General features: G+C 36.2%; 1 protein-coding gene across 1 annotated transcript; it reads right to left on the reverse strand.

The window, feature by feature from the left end:
- Nucleotides 1-810: 810 nt before the first annotated feature.
- On the reverse strand, nucleotides 811-20,135 carry LOC104522834 (HEAT repeat-containing protein 5A-like; the record flags this gene model as incomplete). Its single annotated transcript, XM_010165232.2, has 16 exons — nucleotides 811-1,368; nucleotides 1,641-1,854; nucleotides 3,139-3,293; nucleotides 3,936-4,160; nucleotides 6,455-6,727; nucleotides 7,402-7,549; nucleotides 7,650-7,777; nucleotides 9,447-9,695; nucleotides 10,130-10,364; nucleotides 12,484-12,663; nucleotides 13,026-13,094; nucleotides 14,832-15,013; nucleotides 15,739-15,978; nucleotides 16,833-17,012; nucleotides 18,147-18,285; nucleotides 20,109-20,135. Coding segments are annotated over 16 exons (2,946 nt in total), but the record flags the coding sequence as incomplete, so codon positions are not given.
- Between the last annotated feature and the right edge of the window lie 431 nt (nucleotides 20,136-20,566).

A 20,566-nucleotide genomic window follows, 5' to 3' on the forward strand; every position in this document is an offset into this window, starting at 1 on the left:
CTTCTTTCTTTTAAATTAATTAGATTCAAGAAGGAAATACTATCCTCAGCGTGATAGTGTTTGGTTTATATAATACTGGTATTAAGAAAGCAGTCAATACACTATATGTAGAAAATACTTTATAGCCATTGCAATTTTGACAGTTATTTTTCTATATTAAAATAAGTTCCTTGGTAAAAATGTTAATTAAATACTCCTTATTATGAGTTTGTTCCACTTTGACACAAGACAAGCTGACTTCAAATATGTCCACCTCTCATTCCAGAGATGCATAAATTTAGGGGAGTTACATGTATATATAACTGATCGTTTAAAGATCAGGAAACATACATCCAGATAGAGCAGATGTCTGAATCGAGGCACAGTGTATTAAAATTGCTGTCCTATCCTGGACAAGATGTGTGAGCTTCAACTGCCTGGCTAGAACAATACAAAACTAACACAAGTACACATCCTGAAAAGTGAGACTGTGCCAAGCAGCAAGGCACCAAGCCTGTGGATACTTACATATGCATAACAGTCCCACTGTGCAAAGCACTGTGGAGTCCTCACTGAAGAAGCATCGTAGAGCTGGGTCTAAGAGCATTTGTTACATCTCAGCCAGCTCAAGAAGTTATTAGGATTAAAGCTATCGATATTACCTTTATTGAGTTGAGTTTTCTGAGATAAACAATAATTTACTGTAAGGCTTACAAGGCTATTTAATCTGTTTACTTAATGATGCAGTGCGTTAAATTAGTAATTAGGATAGATTACAACTTGCAAGTAAATTTATGTCCCAGTTAAATCCAAAAACTAATCAGGGTAACCTATTTTAGTCCAAAATAATCCAAAATACATATTAGATGACCTGTTATAGATTTATTCATAGTGTTTAGAGATGTTTAAGAAGTCTTACACTAGCAGGAAGTTATCTAGAGAACTGCTTTCTCAAAAGTTTTCTGTAATACTTCGGTGCAAACTGAAACATATGAGATCAACTCATAGCGATCCCACTCAGATTAGAAATTAAAAGGGACATTTTTTGATGTTGGTATCAAAGTGCATAAAATGACAACGCGAGACTTCAAAGAAAATTGGTCTTTAGCTGAATGCTTGAACTTCTCCCAGGGTTCTTTGCATGTTTAGCAGTCTTCCCTTTCATGCTTTCTTGATTGCCTTTTACAGCGGACTCAAGCCTGGCTTTCATAGTTGGAGAGCAAGCCATTAGTTTTTTAAAAACTGATGAGTATTGTGGACCAATCTGCATCAGATTTTGCAAAGCAAACTCATGTAGATTTTTTGCCGAGTTTGTAGCAGAAACCAGGGCATTTTCATCCAAAAGAAAGGAAATAAGGATGGGAAGAAGGCAGGCCACCAAATGAGCACCTATAAACATTGAAAACAGAAACATACACTTCTTAAGAAAAGCTTCAAATTCTAACTAGAAGTATTTCTCTAAGGTATCATTTAACACAAACTATAAAGCTGCAAATGTGATTGGAACTGTACTGTAAAAAGAACCAACATTCTTGTTTAGCAATTTTGTTAGCAAGTAGTGTTCAGGCCTGGATTCCTAGTGGTTGTTTTGTTTTAATTTGTTACCTACAGGAACTTTAGCAGGTCTAATGCTTTGGATGCTACTAATGGAAGTAACTTACGGTGCTCTTCCTCAGCGGTGGCTGTAAGAGCTGTAACCACCTTTATTCCCTCCTGAACAACTTGAAGTTCTGCTGCATTTTCAGGTTTTGCTTTTTCTGTTTCCTGCAGTTTTCCCACAATGGATGGTGCTAAAGAATGAATATAAGGATACGACACAGTTTTGTTTGGATGCTGAAAGACGGAGTGCAGCAGCTGGTAGCACTTACACTGTACCTAAAGGGAAAATCAAATTTGCAGTTACAAAGTGTTATAGGTATATGTCAGAGTGTTTTAAAACTCACAGCGTGTCAGATAAAATTTTAGAGAGGGGGGAAAAATGTGCCTCACAGCTTGAAAATTCATCAGGTCGAAGGCATCTAATGCATAATACTTTATAGGAGCATTATAACTTGCAATCAAATTGTTAAGAGAAACTAGATCATGATTCCTGTTTCCTTCCACTGAGTCCTACATCTTCCCACCTTTTTGAGTTAAGCAAAAAATACTATTTTTGCATGAAGATTGTCTTAGCACTCTTCTGAAAATATACTCTGTTGCAATATAGCTGACTGAAAACAGGTGCTTAAAATATAAGCATTACCTCTGTCAAACTGTAGGCACAATTTTAAAAGGTCTCAAATGGTGGAGTAGCTTGCATGTCATTGGAAGTCAACACAAGTGAAACTGTCAGGTTCCTACACAATTTCTGAAAGGCTCAGATGCCCAAACACTTTCATAAAATTTGCAAATGCATACTACCATTTTCTTGCAGTCATATTCGGCATCCCCAGTTTCCTATCAGTGGAAACTGATGTTTATAGTACTATAAATGTATAAACAGATAAAAAGTACTTTCTTTTAACAATTTCTTATAGCTAAGGTAACTGTTTATTATTTGTTACTGCATAAATATATATAGAAAAGATTCAAGAAAAACACTTTACAGTGAATCTCAAACATGAAATCTAATGCATGTTATTTTCAGAGCTGGACTTTCAGAGGGAGGAAGTCCCAACCCATAGAAAAGCCATTTGTATTTGCAACGATCAATCTAGTTCAATCTGCTGCCTCCAGCAGTGGCCGGGAGCTGATGCTTATGGGACAGTAGAAGTCAGGTAGTGGTACTCGCTCCAGCTCTGAAAGACCCATAGCTGAGGGATTTCCTGTGCAAAATATATTATCTGTGTGTTGAAGATAAAATGAACAAATGAAATGAAACAGGTGCCTCAAAAACTACCCAAGTGTATCATGTACTTATCAATGTATAAAGCTCTGAGTCTGATGCAATTAAAAAAAAAAATCATAGCAATACAGAATTGTATACAGAATAAAAAATGATAAAATGCACTGTTGGACATGTTCTTGCTAACTTGTTCAAACTCTATTTTAAAGTACAACAGATACAGTCAGGACAGAATTAAATGGAATCAACACACAGGACAAGTGAAGCAACTGAACAGAAAAGCTAAAATCTATGTAATATGAAACTGATATTCTTATAATTTCACCAGTACTCACAAGAGGATCTTTTGAGTCAAGTGTTATTTTAAACTTCTCAATACAACGCTTTTGAAGGCACTCTATGGTGGTAACTTCTGGACTGGTAGACATAACGAATACAGTAATAGCAGTAAGCAGGCTAACTTCATCAAGTTCTTGTAGAAGCCCATCTACTGTCAATAAAGCAAGCAGTCTGTTAGATTTGCATTAGAAAGTAATTATATGAATTTAAACGTTACAAAGAGATGGAGCAGAAGTATCAATGTTTACGTTTCTTCAGGAATCTCTTTTTTCAAATATGTGTCATACTCTGATGCACTAATATGGACTTTTACTGTAATAAAAGCCAAGCCCAAAATGGGAATTCAGGAGTGGTTACATGCATATTTAGAAATAACACACTCTTATTTCATTGTTCCTCTGCATACAGTACAATAAATATCTTTGAAGAGCTGGTATGCTATATTGGGGTACAACTTCTTTTTAGAGTTATTTTTAGAGTTATGTAAAATATGCACTAAGAACATATATTCTTCTGCTGTAACTTAAAAACTACATTGTGGCACTACATAATACAGGGGTCAGCCTGCAATACCACTTTTATACCTTTACAGGTCATGGCTTCTCAGATGAACTGTAGGGACAAGACTGCACTATAGTTTCAACATTACAGCTCAATAGTAGCCAACTAATTCTCCTGTGACTAGTATTTTTTTAAGACAGGCATGAATTTAATTTAAATAAAGCCAAACAACTGTTCATGCAATCATTTTTGTTTTGTTTTGTAAACACACAAACCCAAAATTTGTGCCTACCTTGATCCCAACAGTCAAGCACTGTGACCAAAGCACTACGTAGAAGATCAGTCCAAGCAGTCCGACTCTTCTCTGCTCGCGCCATCGGAGAAGACAAGAGTCCTTTAAGAGCTTGGAGGGAGGCAGCAACTGTCAAAGGTAACTGGCCATCTTGCGTTTTCACAGCAGTTTCGTTCAGTACTCCAATAATTAGGTACAAGATAGTAGGAAGAACTGAAACACTTCCTGTAAAACAAAGCAAATTAATTTCACAGAAGTTAAAAAATTCAGGTACGCTTTAGGTTAAAAAAATTGAAGCAGTTTTCTTGGAAACTCCTTCTTATTTATAACTTATCTTTTTAAATCACCTATGTGAATGGAGGCACTGGTAATTTGAAGAAAGATTTGAAATGATGTGTCTTGCTATAGCAAACATGGAGTCAGACTGCTTAAGTGAGGTTAAACCTTTTCCTCTTAAATTACCACTGTATATCTTTTCCTTGATGATTTTATTACATGAAGTGTGGAATTGTGTCATGTTCAGAGAAAAGCAAGAACAGAAAGATCAGAACCACTGAGGAGCAGAAGAAGAGAAGCTATGGAAGTACACAAAGTACTGAATAGTAGAAAACAAATTATGAGCATCTAAGCATATTTTGTAATGAAGACAAAACAGTGAAGGACATTAACAGAAGGTAGTTTCAAAACTGGTAAGAGGAAATACTTCTCCCACATGATGTGGTTAGCCAAGGACGTCATTGCTCCAGGAAATCAATAAAGTCAAGAATTCGGTAAGATTAGTAAGAAGAGGATGTTGGATTAAAAATGCATAACAAAATCCCAGAATAATAAAGAACTCTAACAAACATTTTGGAACAGCGGAGACCTAAGGAGAGAAGCAGATTATCCCACAACCTACTGAACAGATCTTCATCTCTCCCCGAGAATCTGACAGTTGACCTGTCAGAGTAAGAGACTATTAAAAAAAATAGAAAAAAAAAAAAAAATCACAGGAATAACTTTGGCATAGGAGTTATGCATATTCTCATGTCTTTGAATCTAATAGTAATACAGAATTCTACACATATTGGAGACAATCTAGAACCCTGCATAATGTGTTGCTCCTGTCTTAAGTTTTGATTCAGCAAAGAGTGAAGCATATGGCTTAATATGCTTATGTCCTTCCGTAATCAGCAAAATGCTTATGTTTTCAAGATTTTAATATACCGATGTTCATGAGAGACTTGCTGAATGATGAGGGTCTCTGACATATGCATACGTATATTTTCTGAACCTGAGGACATCTACCTTCAATTTCAAGGTATCTATTTCAAGCATCATTCACTTGAAAATTTTATTATGCATACATATCATGACAGGTGCCTGAAGTAAGAGACATGGTAGATATGGGGCTATAACTTCAGTTACCTATTAAATGGGAAAAAAATGATGCATTTCCACATAGGAATTATCTTCTCTTTGATCATATAAGTTGACTTTTGGAGATGCTTCCTTATTCAATTATGAGGAGCAAGCTTAAGCTCCTCATTTTAGTCACCTGACTTAAATGCTTAAGTTCTCTAGTGTAAACATCCCATCTGGCCTGATCCTGCAAGCTGTTAGTTTGTAGAATAACTTGAACAGCTAAAGACAAAAAGAACTACAGGGAGAAAAGAAAAATAACAGATTATTTTTCATACAAGATATAGGTGCCCTCAGATCTAAGTGATGTTATGTTTGTTTCCTTTTGCTTTGAACCGATAAATAATGAGCTGCAGATAGAAAGGAGAAACCCTATAATCATCCTACAATGACAGCAAGAACTGCCTACTATTCAATTTGGAGTATGCTACCCCTCAAAGAAAAATCTTGTAGCAGAGAACAAATTATGAAAAAATAAAAATAAAAAATTTCCAGGGCTGGTAAATGTAAAAATTTGCATAAGGTGTAACACAGATACCCAAGGTGGGAATGGAGGAGGGGGGCAGAAATGGTGTATAGGTGTGGCTGTAACAGTACTGAAAGATCATACGTATGGATACAATACTAGGGAGGGGGAACCAACTTAAAGTTTGGACTGAATCCAAAATGAATCATGAGTAAAAGCCAACTAATCTGAGAAATCAACCATAACTCCTTGCAGTGCTTTCCTAATGTTCAAATTATGGCTTTTAGTGAAAGGTAACATGATGTATTGCCCTTTTAGATTTCATTTATGTCTGCATTATAAATTCCAGAATAGGCAATTCAAGTAGAATAGAATTATGTAGCTATGATATACTTTCCTGTACAAAATGAATCTATTAATTGCACTGCTACACGTGAGAGGAAAAGAAAAACTACTCCTTTAATTGCTTCAGTTTTGTAACTTGTTTTGTAATCTGACAGTCAAAAACATAATTAGAACAGGAAACTGTCACAAGCAAATCAACAAGACTTGCTGCCAGATTTATTCAGCTGAGAAAATTAAGTAATAACAAGGGGGCTCAGAAGAGCCCAATATTCTTTCATTAATCTTTCCTTGTGATGAAACAGCATACCTTCAGGAGAGCAGATTGTAGGAACATCAGAGAGAATAACTAATGCTGCTGCTACCAGTCTACTTCCATCTTCTGACAGTAACAGATGTTTCCCAGATTGAACTGCAGGGCTGTAAGTTAATTTAGGGTTGAGCTGGGGAAGCTGTCTGACAAGAATACAAACACACAACTCCAGTGTTGCAAAGACTAATGATTTCCCAGGCACCAGTCCTCCTGTATCTTTGCCTTCTCCAAATTCTGGTAATGTTTCCTTTTCTGCAGCACCATCATCAACTAAAACAAAAAGAAGAAATAGGTAGCCTGTACCTTATTTACAAAAAGTTTACTTCTTAAGACTCTTTCATCACCAAGTGATAATCTTGATACATACATATGAGTATGAACATGCATTCAAAGTTCTACTGGCAAGCATCCATCCTCTGAATAAGCAAACTATGCACTCATTGTCAAAAGGCAAAGGTGTGTGCAATAGATTTAGACATACAACATGCTGAGGCACCATGCCAATATGATGCCACCCGAGACAAGTGTTTTGTTTCTTCTCCCAGTCTGTTTTTCTTTCTTTTAGAAACTTCAGTTACAACCAGAGTAACTAGTGGAGTCTGGCTTGTAACAGCTGCACTTCTCTACTGCAGCTGATCCCAGCTTTACACTAAGATGCCTCCCTCCCTGACACCACACAAGACTATCCCAACTGCACTTTCTCCAGTTCTCCTCTTCACTTCATGCCCTCTAGTCACCACTGAAACCACCTGCTACCTATCATACCACCTCAATTTCTTATGTCAGGCACCTGGACTGATTTAAGTAAACCAGGATTAGTCACTGACTGTGAAACACTTCAATTAAGATGCATCTTGAAATACCACCTTCAAGAATCCAGTTTTCTAAGAAAGAATTGCTTTAACTCTGATAATATGTACTCAACATCTCATACATTACTGTACCTTCTGCACTTCTCCGCTTTTCCTTCACATGTTCCTGAGCTGCAAAAAGAATCAGCCGAACCACTTCAAGGGCAGCAAGCTGAATATCAGGTGATTCTCTGGTCAGTATCAGTCGATGTAAAACATTCAGCAGCTCTACACTCAACTCCTACAGTAAGAAAAATGCTTAATATATCCCCAGTAGAGCTACTGTTCAAACTAAAATAATGCCTTAATTCTGGGGGGGCTTTTGATCATTAAGACATTACCTGATCACCACCTATTTTAGACCTTGGCCATGGAACATCAAAAAGCGCCTGTAGGGCACGTAAGCAGGCAATAATGTTCTCCATTGCTGCATCCGATCGAGGAGAGCAGAGAAATTCCACACTAATTCCTGTAAGCATCAGAAGAAAAAAACCTGTATTTGCTTGAAATTTTAAGTATTAATTTTGTCTATTACTAAGTAACCTAACAGTAGATTCAGCAGACATAGAAATGGCTTTTATATTAAATTAATTCATCTCCTGCTGCTAATATACTGGGGCAAGAACTCTATTTCCCTCAGAACAATGCAAGATCTTCAGCTTCCAGACAGTACAAGGCACGATTATAACTGGCTATTAACATAAAGAAGTATTTTTAAAAGAGCAATTTCTGAGTAAAAACACTGAACTGTAGGCAGCTGAACAGACAGACAATTCACAAAGAGTATATATAGCAGAATATTTGCCTAGTCACACTGATTTATGTACTAGAAGAAAATAATGTAGAGAATAGTAACAGTTTGCAAACTCAAAGGCTAAGGCTTTATCTTCTCATTTTACAAAAATGCTAAAGATTACAGCTACCACAACTAGATCCCCAGCAATAAGTAAACTGTATAACACTAAGCTTGCAAAGCCTAGACCAGATAGAAACAATCACTTTTTTCTGAGCTTTAAGGTACTGTTCAGATGACATTTTATGACACTGGAGATAAACTTCATATAAACTGTGATCCATATTCTCATCCCAGTTGTACAGCTGTAATTCCAAAATGTGTGATGACTTGGGAAACTGATTAATGTACACTAAAGAACTGCTGTGCAACAAAAAGTGTCTTAAAGTGTTTTAAAGTTCTTTCAGTTTCTCTGTAGAAGTGAAAATGAACAAGTAGAATATGTTCAGAAGCAGAATAAACAAGCCAAGTGTTCATGGTAAAGTATATGAAATCTGAAGCACTAATCCAGTACTAGAGGAAGCAGAGGAAATGAGCAGCTTTTGTATCAGAGACCCCACTTCTAACTGAGGGGGCAATGGAGTTCAAAAGGAAGCTGGCTCTGTGCAGGAACACTGGGATTCAAAAGAAGCCACAGGCATCCAGGTCATACAAACCAGAAAGGGATTACAAAAGAAGGATACAAAGAGAGACCAAAGAAGAAAAATACAACCAGGCCTAATTTAGAGAGTAAATTCAGAGAACTGGTACCGAATCCAACTGCCTGATTAGCCTCCTCAGTAGCAGAGCCTTAAACAGAGCTTTACGTGAACTTAAGGAAATGGGTTTTTTTACTGAGGGTGACCGAGCACTGGCACAGGTTGCACAGAGAGGTTGTGGAGTTTCCATCCTTGGAGATATTCAAAAGCCATCTGGACACAGTCCTGGGCTTTAGGTGGCCCTGCTTGAGCAAGGTGGTGGACAAGATGACCTCCACAAGTCCCTTCCAAACTACACAGTATTCTGTGATGTAAAACTGTACTTCAGTGATGCTGAACCATACACTCTAACTGTAGTGCTACAACCATGATAAAATCCACCCCTGAACCTGCATGTTTATGAGTAAAGCAGTAAGCACTTGCTTAGAACTTCTTTAGCTCACACTGAGTGTCTTTTCTACCACATTTGGGAAAGCACTCTACAATTTTCTCACTAGGACTTAAAAATTCTCTGACTATATTTTTCTAAGAGATTCAGTATTCAATGATGCAGTTAAATGTGAATAAAAATTTGTTTGCTAACAGTTTTATCTATTAAAAATGACATTTTGTGTTACAGCCTCTAGACAGATTATGCACTCACTAACCCAAGATAAGATGAAATCTGTCAGTATTCACATCCTCAGGAGATTTCACCAAGGGCCTAGTAGAAGAATCTTGACACATTGTAGTTGGGGTGACAGGTCTAGAGAGATTAGTAACTCCTTCATCTGGATCAACAACAATGAAACCTGTGCTAGTGAGCCATAATGCTGTAGCATAAAGTATCAGTGCCCAGGAGTTGTAGTAATGAGGTCTGGCATTTTCAATTGTCTCCGCTGCATAAAATGCACCACCTACAAGAAGAGAAGTTACAGTTTTAAGGATGCAATTTATTTTAAACTACCATATTTCCTCATTCTTATAAAAGGGGACTCTTCTTTTTAGTGAAATTATATTTACCTCTTTTATGTATGATTTTTTTTTTTAAATGTTGCAATACTAAAATTCAGACTAATGAGGGCACTTCATTTAGATTTATTTGGACACAATCCAATACAATTACCTTTTTCTTCTTTCAACCATAAAATTACCCAACAAACAAGAATACCAAACAAGCTACAGTGAAACCTCTGTTCTGAAAAGCAGTCCTTACCTTTAGACAGGTACACAAGGATGTGTATTTTCTACACAGTTTAATCCTACTGTGATCTTAACACAAGTCAGCTAGGACATTAATGATGTGTACTTACAAGTGACCTATGAAAATACAATTGATTTGCCTTCTTACCTTCAGCAGGCAGCTGTGATGCATATTCTGAAGGCAAAGTTAAGAGAGCAAAATCCTGAAGTGCAGCAAGCCAGAGCTTGCTCAGCGTTCCAAGATCTGCCTGTACTAAGTCCAGAAGTCCACTGGCTGAAGATGTTACATCTCTGTAGCTTTCTTCTGCAGAGTTTGCAATTTTTAAACAATGATGGTGTGCATCACTTTGATTTTTCTGCTTTTCAACTGCAACTATGTAAACCTGTTTATATATTTGGAGAGAGATTTCCAAATATTAACACTTGGAAAACTACTGTGATTATTAGCATAATTGCCTGTTGAGCAGGCATGAGGTTTCCTACAATCTATTCCTGCTTCAAGTCCAGTAGGCATGGGTGAACAAGTACTTATTTTCTAAACTTTCTGAATCCATGCCCACAGCTAATCTTGATGTAAGAGTTCCAATAAAGGGAAACCTATTAAAATTCCTAAACACTGCTGCAGTTAACTTCCCTGCTTTTAAAATTTAATATATTACTTGTCCAGCTTTAGCTTCCAACCATCAAACCCTGTTATAGTTATAGCTACAAGACTGAAGAACTTATTATCAAATAATATACCTATAATAATGAATCCTGAAACCACAGTCAAATAATTCTTAGATATTTAAATTGAAATGACATATTACACTCGCAACCAACGTCTCAAAACTATGTATTACTCTGTGTTAGCAGTAACAAATGAAGAATACAGTCTTGCATCATTTGCAAACTTTGGGTGCTACCATCAATAGGTTAACTAACTTCAATGTGAGAAGGTTAATTTCCCTAGATGCCTCTCCAGTTATCGAAAAAGACAGGCTTGAGACTGTTTCAGACCAGCAGCCCCCTTTTGGTCTCTCCAAAATGCCCCTGGGGGGAAGCTTTTCTCCTCAGCAATAAGGGAGACATAGGAGACTAGTTCAACTAATCTAAAGTTAGCTTCTATGAGTATCCATCTCCTGCAATTACAGTCACAGAATTGCCTAGATCATCAAGTCCAATCATTAACCTAACACTGATAAGTCCCTGACTAAGCCATGTCCCTAAGCAATGTCCCTTATGATTTCTGTATCTTTTTCAATTTTGCTAGTTGTAGTCGGTTAACACAGGCCAGCAACTAAGCATCCACCAAGCCCCTCTCTCACTCCTCCCCACAACAGGATGGGGTAATTCCTTCAAATTCTGGAAACAAGTAACAGGTAAGATCCTAAGTGAGAAGGAACCACATAGGGCTTAAGTGAAATACTTGGAAATTACAAGTCACAAAACCTTATCCCCAGTTTACTTTGTCATAGTTTCTCATACCCGAGATCCAGTAGAAAGTAATATAGAGTTTGCTTTGAAGATTTCTAGTGATCTTAATTACAGACTGGAACAATCTACAGATCTTCGTTTTTAACAGTTGAGAGTCACACCTAGTCTGAATTTTGTCTCAGCTTCTGATAAGTGACAGGTTATTGTTACATGCCATTAAAAACCTTTTTTCCATATAGTAATTTTAAATTGATCACAGCACCTTAACTTTTCCTGAACAGATGAAATAGACTGATGTATTTAAATCTCTTGGTGTAAGCATGTTTTCAAGATTTTTATTCCCACTTGCGAGCTTTTCTCCAATGGCTTTTCTATTTTGCCAATATCCTTTCTCAAGTATGGACACCAGAGGTTGGTATGTTTTTCTGCAAGTGTTCACATAAAAGCTATCTATTGCTTTCTTTCTCCTGAAAATAGTTCCCTGGTTATACAGCAAAATATCATATTAACTACATAACATTCTCATATCAACCATCAGCATCCAAGGTCATTATCAGTGCTTTCTAAAACACATTGTCTAGAGATTACATACATTAATCACATTTTTGATTTTCAAATATCTAACCTGGTATTTACATATATTAAAACAGCCATTCACATGAGCTGGCTTTAAGGCAGTTAGCCAATGCAGTACTGAACTGACATTGTTAACTTACAAGAACTACCTGTAAGAAATTAAATGATGACAGACAGTGAGAAAAATCATACCTATTTAAAGTGGATCGTCACCGTAGCTATTTATACCATGCCAATTTAAAATAAGTATTAAAACATATTAAGAAATTCATACTTCTTAAGTACTAGACATATTTTTTTAATATATAGTACAATATAAACAGTTTAACTAGCAGTGCTTTTGTCAAGTTTAAAAAGTTCCTATACTATTTAGAGGTATCAAAGCAAATCAAAGGACCAGCAACTTCTGTTTAATGAAGTATGTAAGAAATTCCTGACACCATTCTGTCTGAAAGGTTCTAACTCACCTACCAGATATCAAGACTATCATTACAGAGCTGTTACACTAACCTCTGCCCAAGCCTTAAGCACAGCCAGTATCTCCATAGTTGAGGTGCTTTCATTATATTGTTGACTTTGTGCTTCTTTCCCAGCCTGCACTTTGACCAAAGAAGATACAAGCAACTGGTGAACCCTTCGAAGGTCATTAAGATCACTTACTACACCACTTGCTATCCAGGCACTGCACACCTAGCGTTGTAAAACAGAAATAATGAGAAACAAGAGCCAACCACCACTGGATACTCATTTTTCCAATCTGTAAAATTATGAAAACCAGATTTAATTTCTACTGAGATACAGCTACTCTTGGATAATAATAAATGTTCAATGACATTACAGTTTAGCATACATAAGTAATGAAAGTCAAAAGCATTATAAGAATGTCATAAATAACAGCCAAAATACCAACTGCTACAAAGTTGTGACATTATTTTATGTGCATTGAGGATATGAGGCTAGATGATTTATTTCCTTTTTCTTGTGTGATATATCAAACAAAAAGAAAATTTCAGAAGGTCTGTTACCTAAGACTTCTGACTGTCAACACTTGCCTGACATGCTTTTGCTGTGACATCAGGAGGGGTTTCAGAAGCAAAGGCCGGCCTAAGTGCTGCTCCAACCTAAAGAGAAGTTATACAACATTTAATACATAGTGGACAATTAAAAAAAATAATTACTTTTCCTAAGTAGGCTTTGTGGCACTTTTCCTTTATAAAGCACAGCTCCCTTTTCACTTTTCCACAGACTGTTTCAGTGAGGTTAAAGAACAGGAATACAGGTGCAGTAATACTCATTGTTTTGTTTTGCTTACACTGAAGACACGGCTCTTTTTTGAGAAGGGTCTTCACAGTTGATTCTATTTTTTTTCAGTCTAAAACTGAAACAGAAACCTCCTCCTTCCCGAACGCTTGACTTGGTGAGTAGTCCTCAAAAGAAAAACAATGTTCCAAACCACTTGCAAGACACCTAATGAGTGACATTTCCTTACTCAGAAAGAATATAGATTTAAGGAAGCAAACAGCTGAAGCTGGTCAACTTTGCAAAGGGAAAGGGGAGAGTACAAACCCCATTTGCCTAGAACATACAAACATGTGCTTACTAGGTGGCAGAGATTTTACCTGTTCTCACTGTTGAAAGCTATTTCACTAAAAGCTAATTAAAATTTCCCTTGCTGCTTTAGCTGGTATCTGAAAACTCAGACTTCAGTCTCATGCTCTTTGGGATGAAAGTACAAAGTGTAGCACAAGTACTACAAATACAAGTTTGTGAAAATAAGTGAAAAGGAGTTGTTTTTAATTACAATTAATGACAATTTCTTAAGACCCTCTAAAGCTCAGACCTCATTTAAGGAACTTCTGAACAAGACTTCAGGAAACCATTACTTAAGTCTGAAAAAATCTATATTAATCTATTTCTGGTTACTGTTATGGAAAAAAATTCACAAGAAAAAGACTAGATATTTAACTGCTTCACATCTTTTCAACTTCTATGAAACAGCTGATGAGAAGATCTATGCATAGCATTAGCAGAGACACTTTAAGGGTAGTGAAGGTTAAAAGGAGAATTATTAGCTTTACTTGTGACCTGCTTGATGGTTTTGGAGAGCAAGGACAGACGGTGTATTTTTTTTCTCCTGATAGTTCCAGACTAGATCACTCCTTTGCCACAAAGAAGTGCTAGTAAAATAGAATTCTAATGGCAAAAACAAGATCAAAGTGGGTTAGAATGTCTTCAGCGTCGGGATCTCTCAATTTCTATGAGAGAAAGTGATCTGACTTATTCAGTGCCTACTAGAAATTGAAGAATGGGAGCCAGATGAGGCTTAGCACAGCTGCCTGTCATATTTAACACAAGTGCAGCCTGGAATGCAAAATGATCAGGACATCTTTTCTGTAAGTCTCAAGCAAGACTTAACTGAAAGAGACCTTGTGAGTACAATCCATGCTTTTACCTCCTCTAGCTTATTTATTGATCAAGATCTCTCAGTGTGATCTCTGGTGTGCAAAGGTTACTTACTTCTAAATAGAGTTTTAAGTGATAGTTGTTCCTAATATTTCTTGCAATACTTCCATACTTTGAAACCAATATTTACCAAAAAATATCCCAATCTTCTATTTTCTTTTTGCTGTTTTCAAATACGGAAAAGGGAAAAAATGCTGTAACTTGAAAAACTTTGGGGTTAAAACATTATATGCCAAATTAAAAGATGCTTTTTAAGGTAGTTAGGTCTGAAGAAAGTTATCATAGTTTCAGTAACAAACTAACTGAAACCCAACTCTAGCACTGCAAAAAGCAAATTTCTTTTAGTGATTAACTGTAACTCTAAACTTTTCTTAGTTACTGGCTATAGTGCTTACATTGGCTTGATACTGCTCCAGAATTACATGACCTGGAAACTCTGGTTCTGGAACAGCTGCAAACTTCCGAACAAGGATCAGCAATGTTTGAAGCCCAGAAAGACGAAGTTGATCACTGTGATCTGTGGCAGCCATAAAAGCCATACGAATCAAGTCAGCTAAATGCAATACCAAAAAGTCATCTGAAAAGAAAAAAGAAATTAAAAAAGAAAATAGTTTTATTAAATTTAAATTTATACATAATATATTTTATAAGACTGCTCACAAAGTTTTCAAAATGTATATTTTACATTTTACCTTACCACATATCAAGGATCCCCTTAAGGCAGTTTACATATACAACAATCTTACTTGGCCATCTTATGTTAGCTGATCTATGCTCCCTTCCATTTGAATGTGAAAAAAAAAAAAAGTATTTTGAATAAAGAATAAGTATCTTTATGTATGAGGCAGATTTCCTAAAAATGAGTTTTGAGGACAACACCTCCAGTTAACTATAGAGAGGTACTGAAAATTGGCACTGTGTTTCTACTGGTAATTATGCAAAGAAAAAAAATATGAGTTTTTTTTAGTCATACTCCCAGATACCAAACTGTGATGTTGTAGGCTGGTGCCAGTTATCACTTCTGATTGCCAATCCTTACACAGAAACAATAGCCTCCTACACATATACCATGGTACTAAAACCAGGAAAGTCAGTGTAAATACTGCAGCGATATGCCAATGTTTTTGGCAAATAAAAATTGCTCTACACCTTAATAAATATAGACTTCTAATCAGAGTAATTAAAGGTTTCAACAATTACAAACAACAAATTTATGATTAATTTCATTAAGATGCAAACAGCTAACATTTATTTTAAGCATACTTAGCATTCTGTGAAATTCTTTCAGTGCTTAACACATACCTCTTGAATCACGTTGCTTCCTTTCCTGAGCCAAAGTTATGTCAAAATGTGCACTGCCTGCATTTTCACACTGGCTTATAATTTTACAAACGCACTCTGCAGCAAAAACTCTGGTAGACCATCGTGGATTACTGAAAGGATGGGACCTCTCATCACTGTCAGATGTTAAAACAGATGCATCATCCACTTTGGCAGTTTCCTCTTCTTGAGTGGTATCTATTGAAGCTACTGTATTGAAATCTGTATTTGGGACACAGGAGGGGAAAAAAAGAAGAAATGTAATATTCTTTCTTACTGTAACTGAAAACTACAGAAGGACTCATAAGAAAAATCTCTTCAAAGTCCCATCTCTAGCCTCCAACTCACTATGACTCTCTTCAACCTTGGTGTCTTAAAGTAATTGCTAGAATTAAAAATAAAATGTAACAAAACTGTCTGCATTTGGTTGACATTACTTGCTGGAAGAGAAGGTCAGTATCATGAAAGTAAATTAAGAACTGCAGTGAAAGAAGTGAAAGAAAAAAAGCCCTTTTAAAATAAGTGTGACACATCACAAGCTAGTGCCTTTCCAAATAAAAAAAAAAAAAAAAAAAAAAATCTAAATCCAAGTTTTCCTCCTGCACTGAAGGTAAAAGAAAAGAATTCCCCCACCCTCTGTTCCCCCAATATTCAGCACAGTAAAAAATTTTATCTGCTCAGGAGTTTCATTATGATATAGTAGGTCTGTAACATTCCTATTATTAATAGGGTAAATGCACAGGACCCACAAGCTCAAATGTATACTGCACTTCCATTTCTGATATGGAAATAAGTTAACAACAGGACTATAGATCAACAAGAATATGAACAGGCATAACATACTAAAATGTTTAAAAACACTTGTTCAACAGGGAAAAGGGAATCAGAAGAGCGAAAGTCACATTCCTTCTGGAAGAACTAAGTTAAAAGGTCCAATATTGCAATATGAAGGACAAGGATACGCTTCATAAATGTCAGACATTCAAGAAACAAAAGATACTTTCCCTCAGTGACGTACGGTACTGCTGCGGGCCTTGTGTTCATTGTGTTCTCAACCGCAGTGTTTTAAGACTTACCAGCTGAGGCAGCAAGAACATCTTTACAAAGCTTCAGCCAAAAAGAGAGCTTTTCAACTGCCATTGAAGTCAGCATATGAGTCAGAGTCTCTTTGATATCTTGGCACAATCTTTGATCCAATTCTTTGTCCAGCAAGCCCAGCAATGCCCCCTCCAGGCCTATTTCCCTGATGTTAACATCTGCTAAGAAGACAGACTGTGAGCTGAATGCTGCACATCGCAAAACTGCAGTAATGACCACAGAAATCCCACTAAAGTTTGCACACAGAGTTATCTTGTGAGCAAGTATCTAGCCCTGAAATACATTTGAAATAATAGTATTAATTGCTTTAATACCATATCTAAATCATCTGAGTACAAAACAAACTTTCAACTTTTACAGAAACATACTATCAACAGGAACAAAATTACCCCAGAAAAAAAAAAGAATCCAACTCTGAATCTCACAGCATTACCATCACCACAGCATCTGAAATCGTGAAAAAAATTACCTATGGCCATCTGATTCTTCACACTGACTCATAAGGTGATTCTAAAATAATGTTTTAACTTGAAAGGGAAGTTAAAATTATTCTCTAACAAAGCTCAAAACCAGACACACCAAAATAATTTGTTAAATGAATATGAGCAATTTTAATTTGCCCAGTATTACCTATTTTAAAAATCAGAATTTTTGCAAAATGACTATAGCCTATCTTTTCTGAAAATTTCCAAACGAGCTTGAATTGAAATCCAAAGTGAAATAAAATAAATGTCACTCACTGTCCCCTCACAGAAAGGCATGTGATGAACTAGTGCTCGTTCTCAGGCCTTTTAGCACAAAACCAAAACCCTTAGGAAGTTAAAAATTCTAGGGACCCTAGCTGATCATTACTTAATTAGTTCTCCAAGAGATCAACAGAAACTTACTTCAACAGGCTTTGTACACCTTCCCCCAGTGAGAGATTTTTAATTTAAAAAGAGATGTATGTGAGAAAATAAAATTATGAATATGCATGTAAAATGCAGGACTATGAAGCAGTTACTACAACAGCTACTGGCTAGAGAGGCTTAGGCTTCTCTGGAACTCCACTTGTATTTTCTCATTTAGTAACCCTTACTGTCTACAGTATATGAAAAGCAACATATCTTCATTTTATCACAAAGAAAGGGTTTGTGTGCTTCAAAAATTCAGTACTATACAGAGAACTGAAACAGAAAGCCCTTTTGAGTTAAGATTTCAAGAACATAAAGTTTTCATCCCCATAGTATAGTGTGTTTAAAATTTACTATCAATGTGTCAAGCTCTTTGATCTCAAAACTTCCATACATTACCTGGAGTAAAGTCTTCTCTGTTCTCTTTAACTAATGCAACAGCATATTCTGATACCTCAGCAGCTTCTCTTTGCACAAGCTGACGTAAGCAAGCTACCACTGCACGTCTCAATAATAAATACGAGCTACAGAGATTCACCTGAAACATGGAAGAAGAAAGAGTATTTTCTGAACGACTGCAGTTATGACAAAGCTGTGAGGACAGTAAGCATGTCATTGACGCTATTTTTTGCTCAGCTTTTTTTTTTTTTTTTAAAAAAAAAACAAACCTCAAATAAAAGGTTTTGCAACTCCTGTATCAGTTTTAACATATCAGCACTTTTAACGTTTTCTCTCCAATGGTAACTTACAAGACTGGTTTGGGGACAGATCCAGCTCCCACTGATACCAGTAGAAAGACCTCCATTAACTTCAACAACAGCCAAATTGTGGTCTCAGTGAACAATTAACTCTATTCTTTGACTGCAGGGTATATATAAGGAGCTTGAAAACTCAGCGTGAGAGAAAATTACTCAAATCATCCTCAGATGTAACTAGAGAAATGCCAATGTAACCACGGGTGTGACAGTCAATCAGGCTTTAGTGAATCTGAACTCCATGCATGAAAGGAAGTTTATTAAGAAAGGACAAAGAGAACACTGCTCTCATCGCAAAAACGTTATATACAGGGATTATATTAAATGATGTTTTAGAGCAGGTGAGAGGAAGGATGAGAGTTACTGGTAAATGTATCACACTGAGACAAGTCAGATCTCCTGAGCAGGTTCTAGCAAAGAAGTTTATAGCATCACCCTTTAACACCATCAGATTAGTGTCTGATGTTTCTTATACTGAAAAATACAAGATAACAGATTCATTACTACAGGAACAAGGAAAAACACTTTAAAAACCCAAGACACAGCTTCAAGGTTTTTCTGTTAGAGTGGAGCTTTCTGATTTTTACTTGCTTGCTTTCTATTTTAAGAACATTATGAAGAGGATCCCACAGATACAATTAACCAGCTGTGTGGTCAGGCAAGATGGCTATATCAATATTCATGCAGCTTCTTTTAAATTAAACTTAGGTTATCAAAAAAAGTTTTTCTCTACAACTAAGCAATTGTGCACCCTTAGCTGCCACCATCCTTAAAACAGACAGAGCTGCTGAGTGTCTGCTGCAGGGAAACCTTGCAGTAAGGTCATGCTTCTTATTTGAAAGCAACAGATCAATATATTTTAGTCAAAATGACTAATATATACTAATTAATATAGAGTTAAAACCAACAAGTTAAGGACAAAAATAAGTGATGCAGAACTTCAGCTTTGTTACATTAACAAAATTAAGCTTTGTCTTCCCAATTTCTATGCATGTACATGAATCTACGATATTTAAAATTACATATTTAATACACAAAGATTTTCTCTCTGCATAATTCTTCCAAGAGAAAAGAAACCTGACTCAGTAAATATGTCTGCAACACACTTTAGTTGAAAGTTTAAAAACAAGTGAGGCTTTTAATGCAACACGTATGCAAGCAGGCTACACGTTCTACTGCAAGTTGGACATGCACAAATTGCGTGCTCTTTTTTAATAGGGAAAAACAGAAGATCCAGTTCAGGCTACTGAATAAAGCAAGATGCACATTTTTCATCTCCCTCATTCTCCCATGTTCTAAGCAGGGGACAAGACTAAGTAACAGAGAAAAAATGCAAGCATCACACACAAACTTAAATGAACAAACAGTTCCCTTTCTGTGCTTAACATATTAAAAATAAAGTTATGCCTCACTAAGGCCGTAAATGAAATGTATATCTGCCATCTGCAGAAAGTTAGGAAGGGTCTGGTTAGGATGACAATCAAATGTCACTTGACATGCTAAAAGAAATCACATTAAAATGGTTAAAAGGAAAAGATAAAAGATGAAATAAAAAACACCACTGCAAACTGCAAAAGTTTAGGATTAACAAGGCACAAGGACCTACCAACACAGAATTATCCAACAAGATTTCCTGCACAAAAACAAATGACAAACCAGTCATGACAAAAAGCAAAATATAGATATCACAGTGATACCAACCACACAAGGAGACCATTACATGTAAATTCAGCATATATATAAAAATCCAGAATCTTATCTCAAACATACCAAACCCCTCTTTGCTTCGTTCATTTGTCTTATACTTAATATTGAACACACTTAAATTGCAAGCCAGTTGCCCCTAAAATTCGTACTTAAATGGTACCAAGACAACAGCACAGCATAGTGATTGACATTGTATACTTATTGTGTTTCAAAATATTTTTAATGTCTTGCAGCTGAAAACTGGTGTTCACTACATCATAAGCTTACACAGATAAGCTCTTTAGAAGGCTGTGCTCCCGTCAGTGAGCTTTAGAGCTAATGTTAGACATGATTAAAAGCATATGATTTCTATTCTGT

The sequence above is a fragment of the Antrostomus carolinensis genome, unplaced genomic scaffold, assembly GCF_000700745.2.
Source record: "Antrostomus carolinensis isolate BGI_N321 unplaced genomic scaffold, ASM70074v2 scaffold49553, whole genome shotgun sequence".
NCBI classification, from domain to species: Eukaryota; Metazoa; Chordata; class Aves; order Caprimulgiformes; family Caprimulgidae; genus Antrostomus; species Antrostomus carolinensis.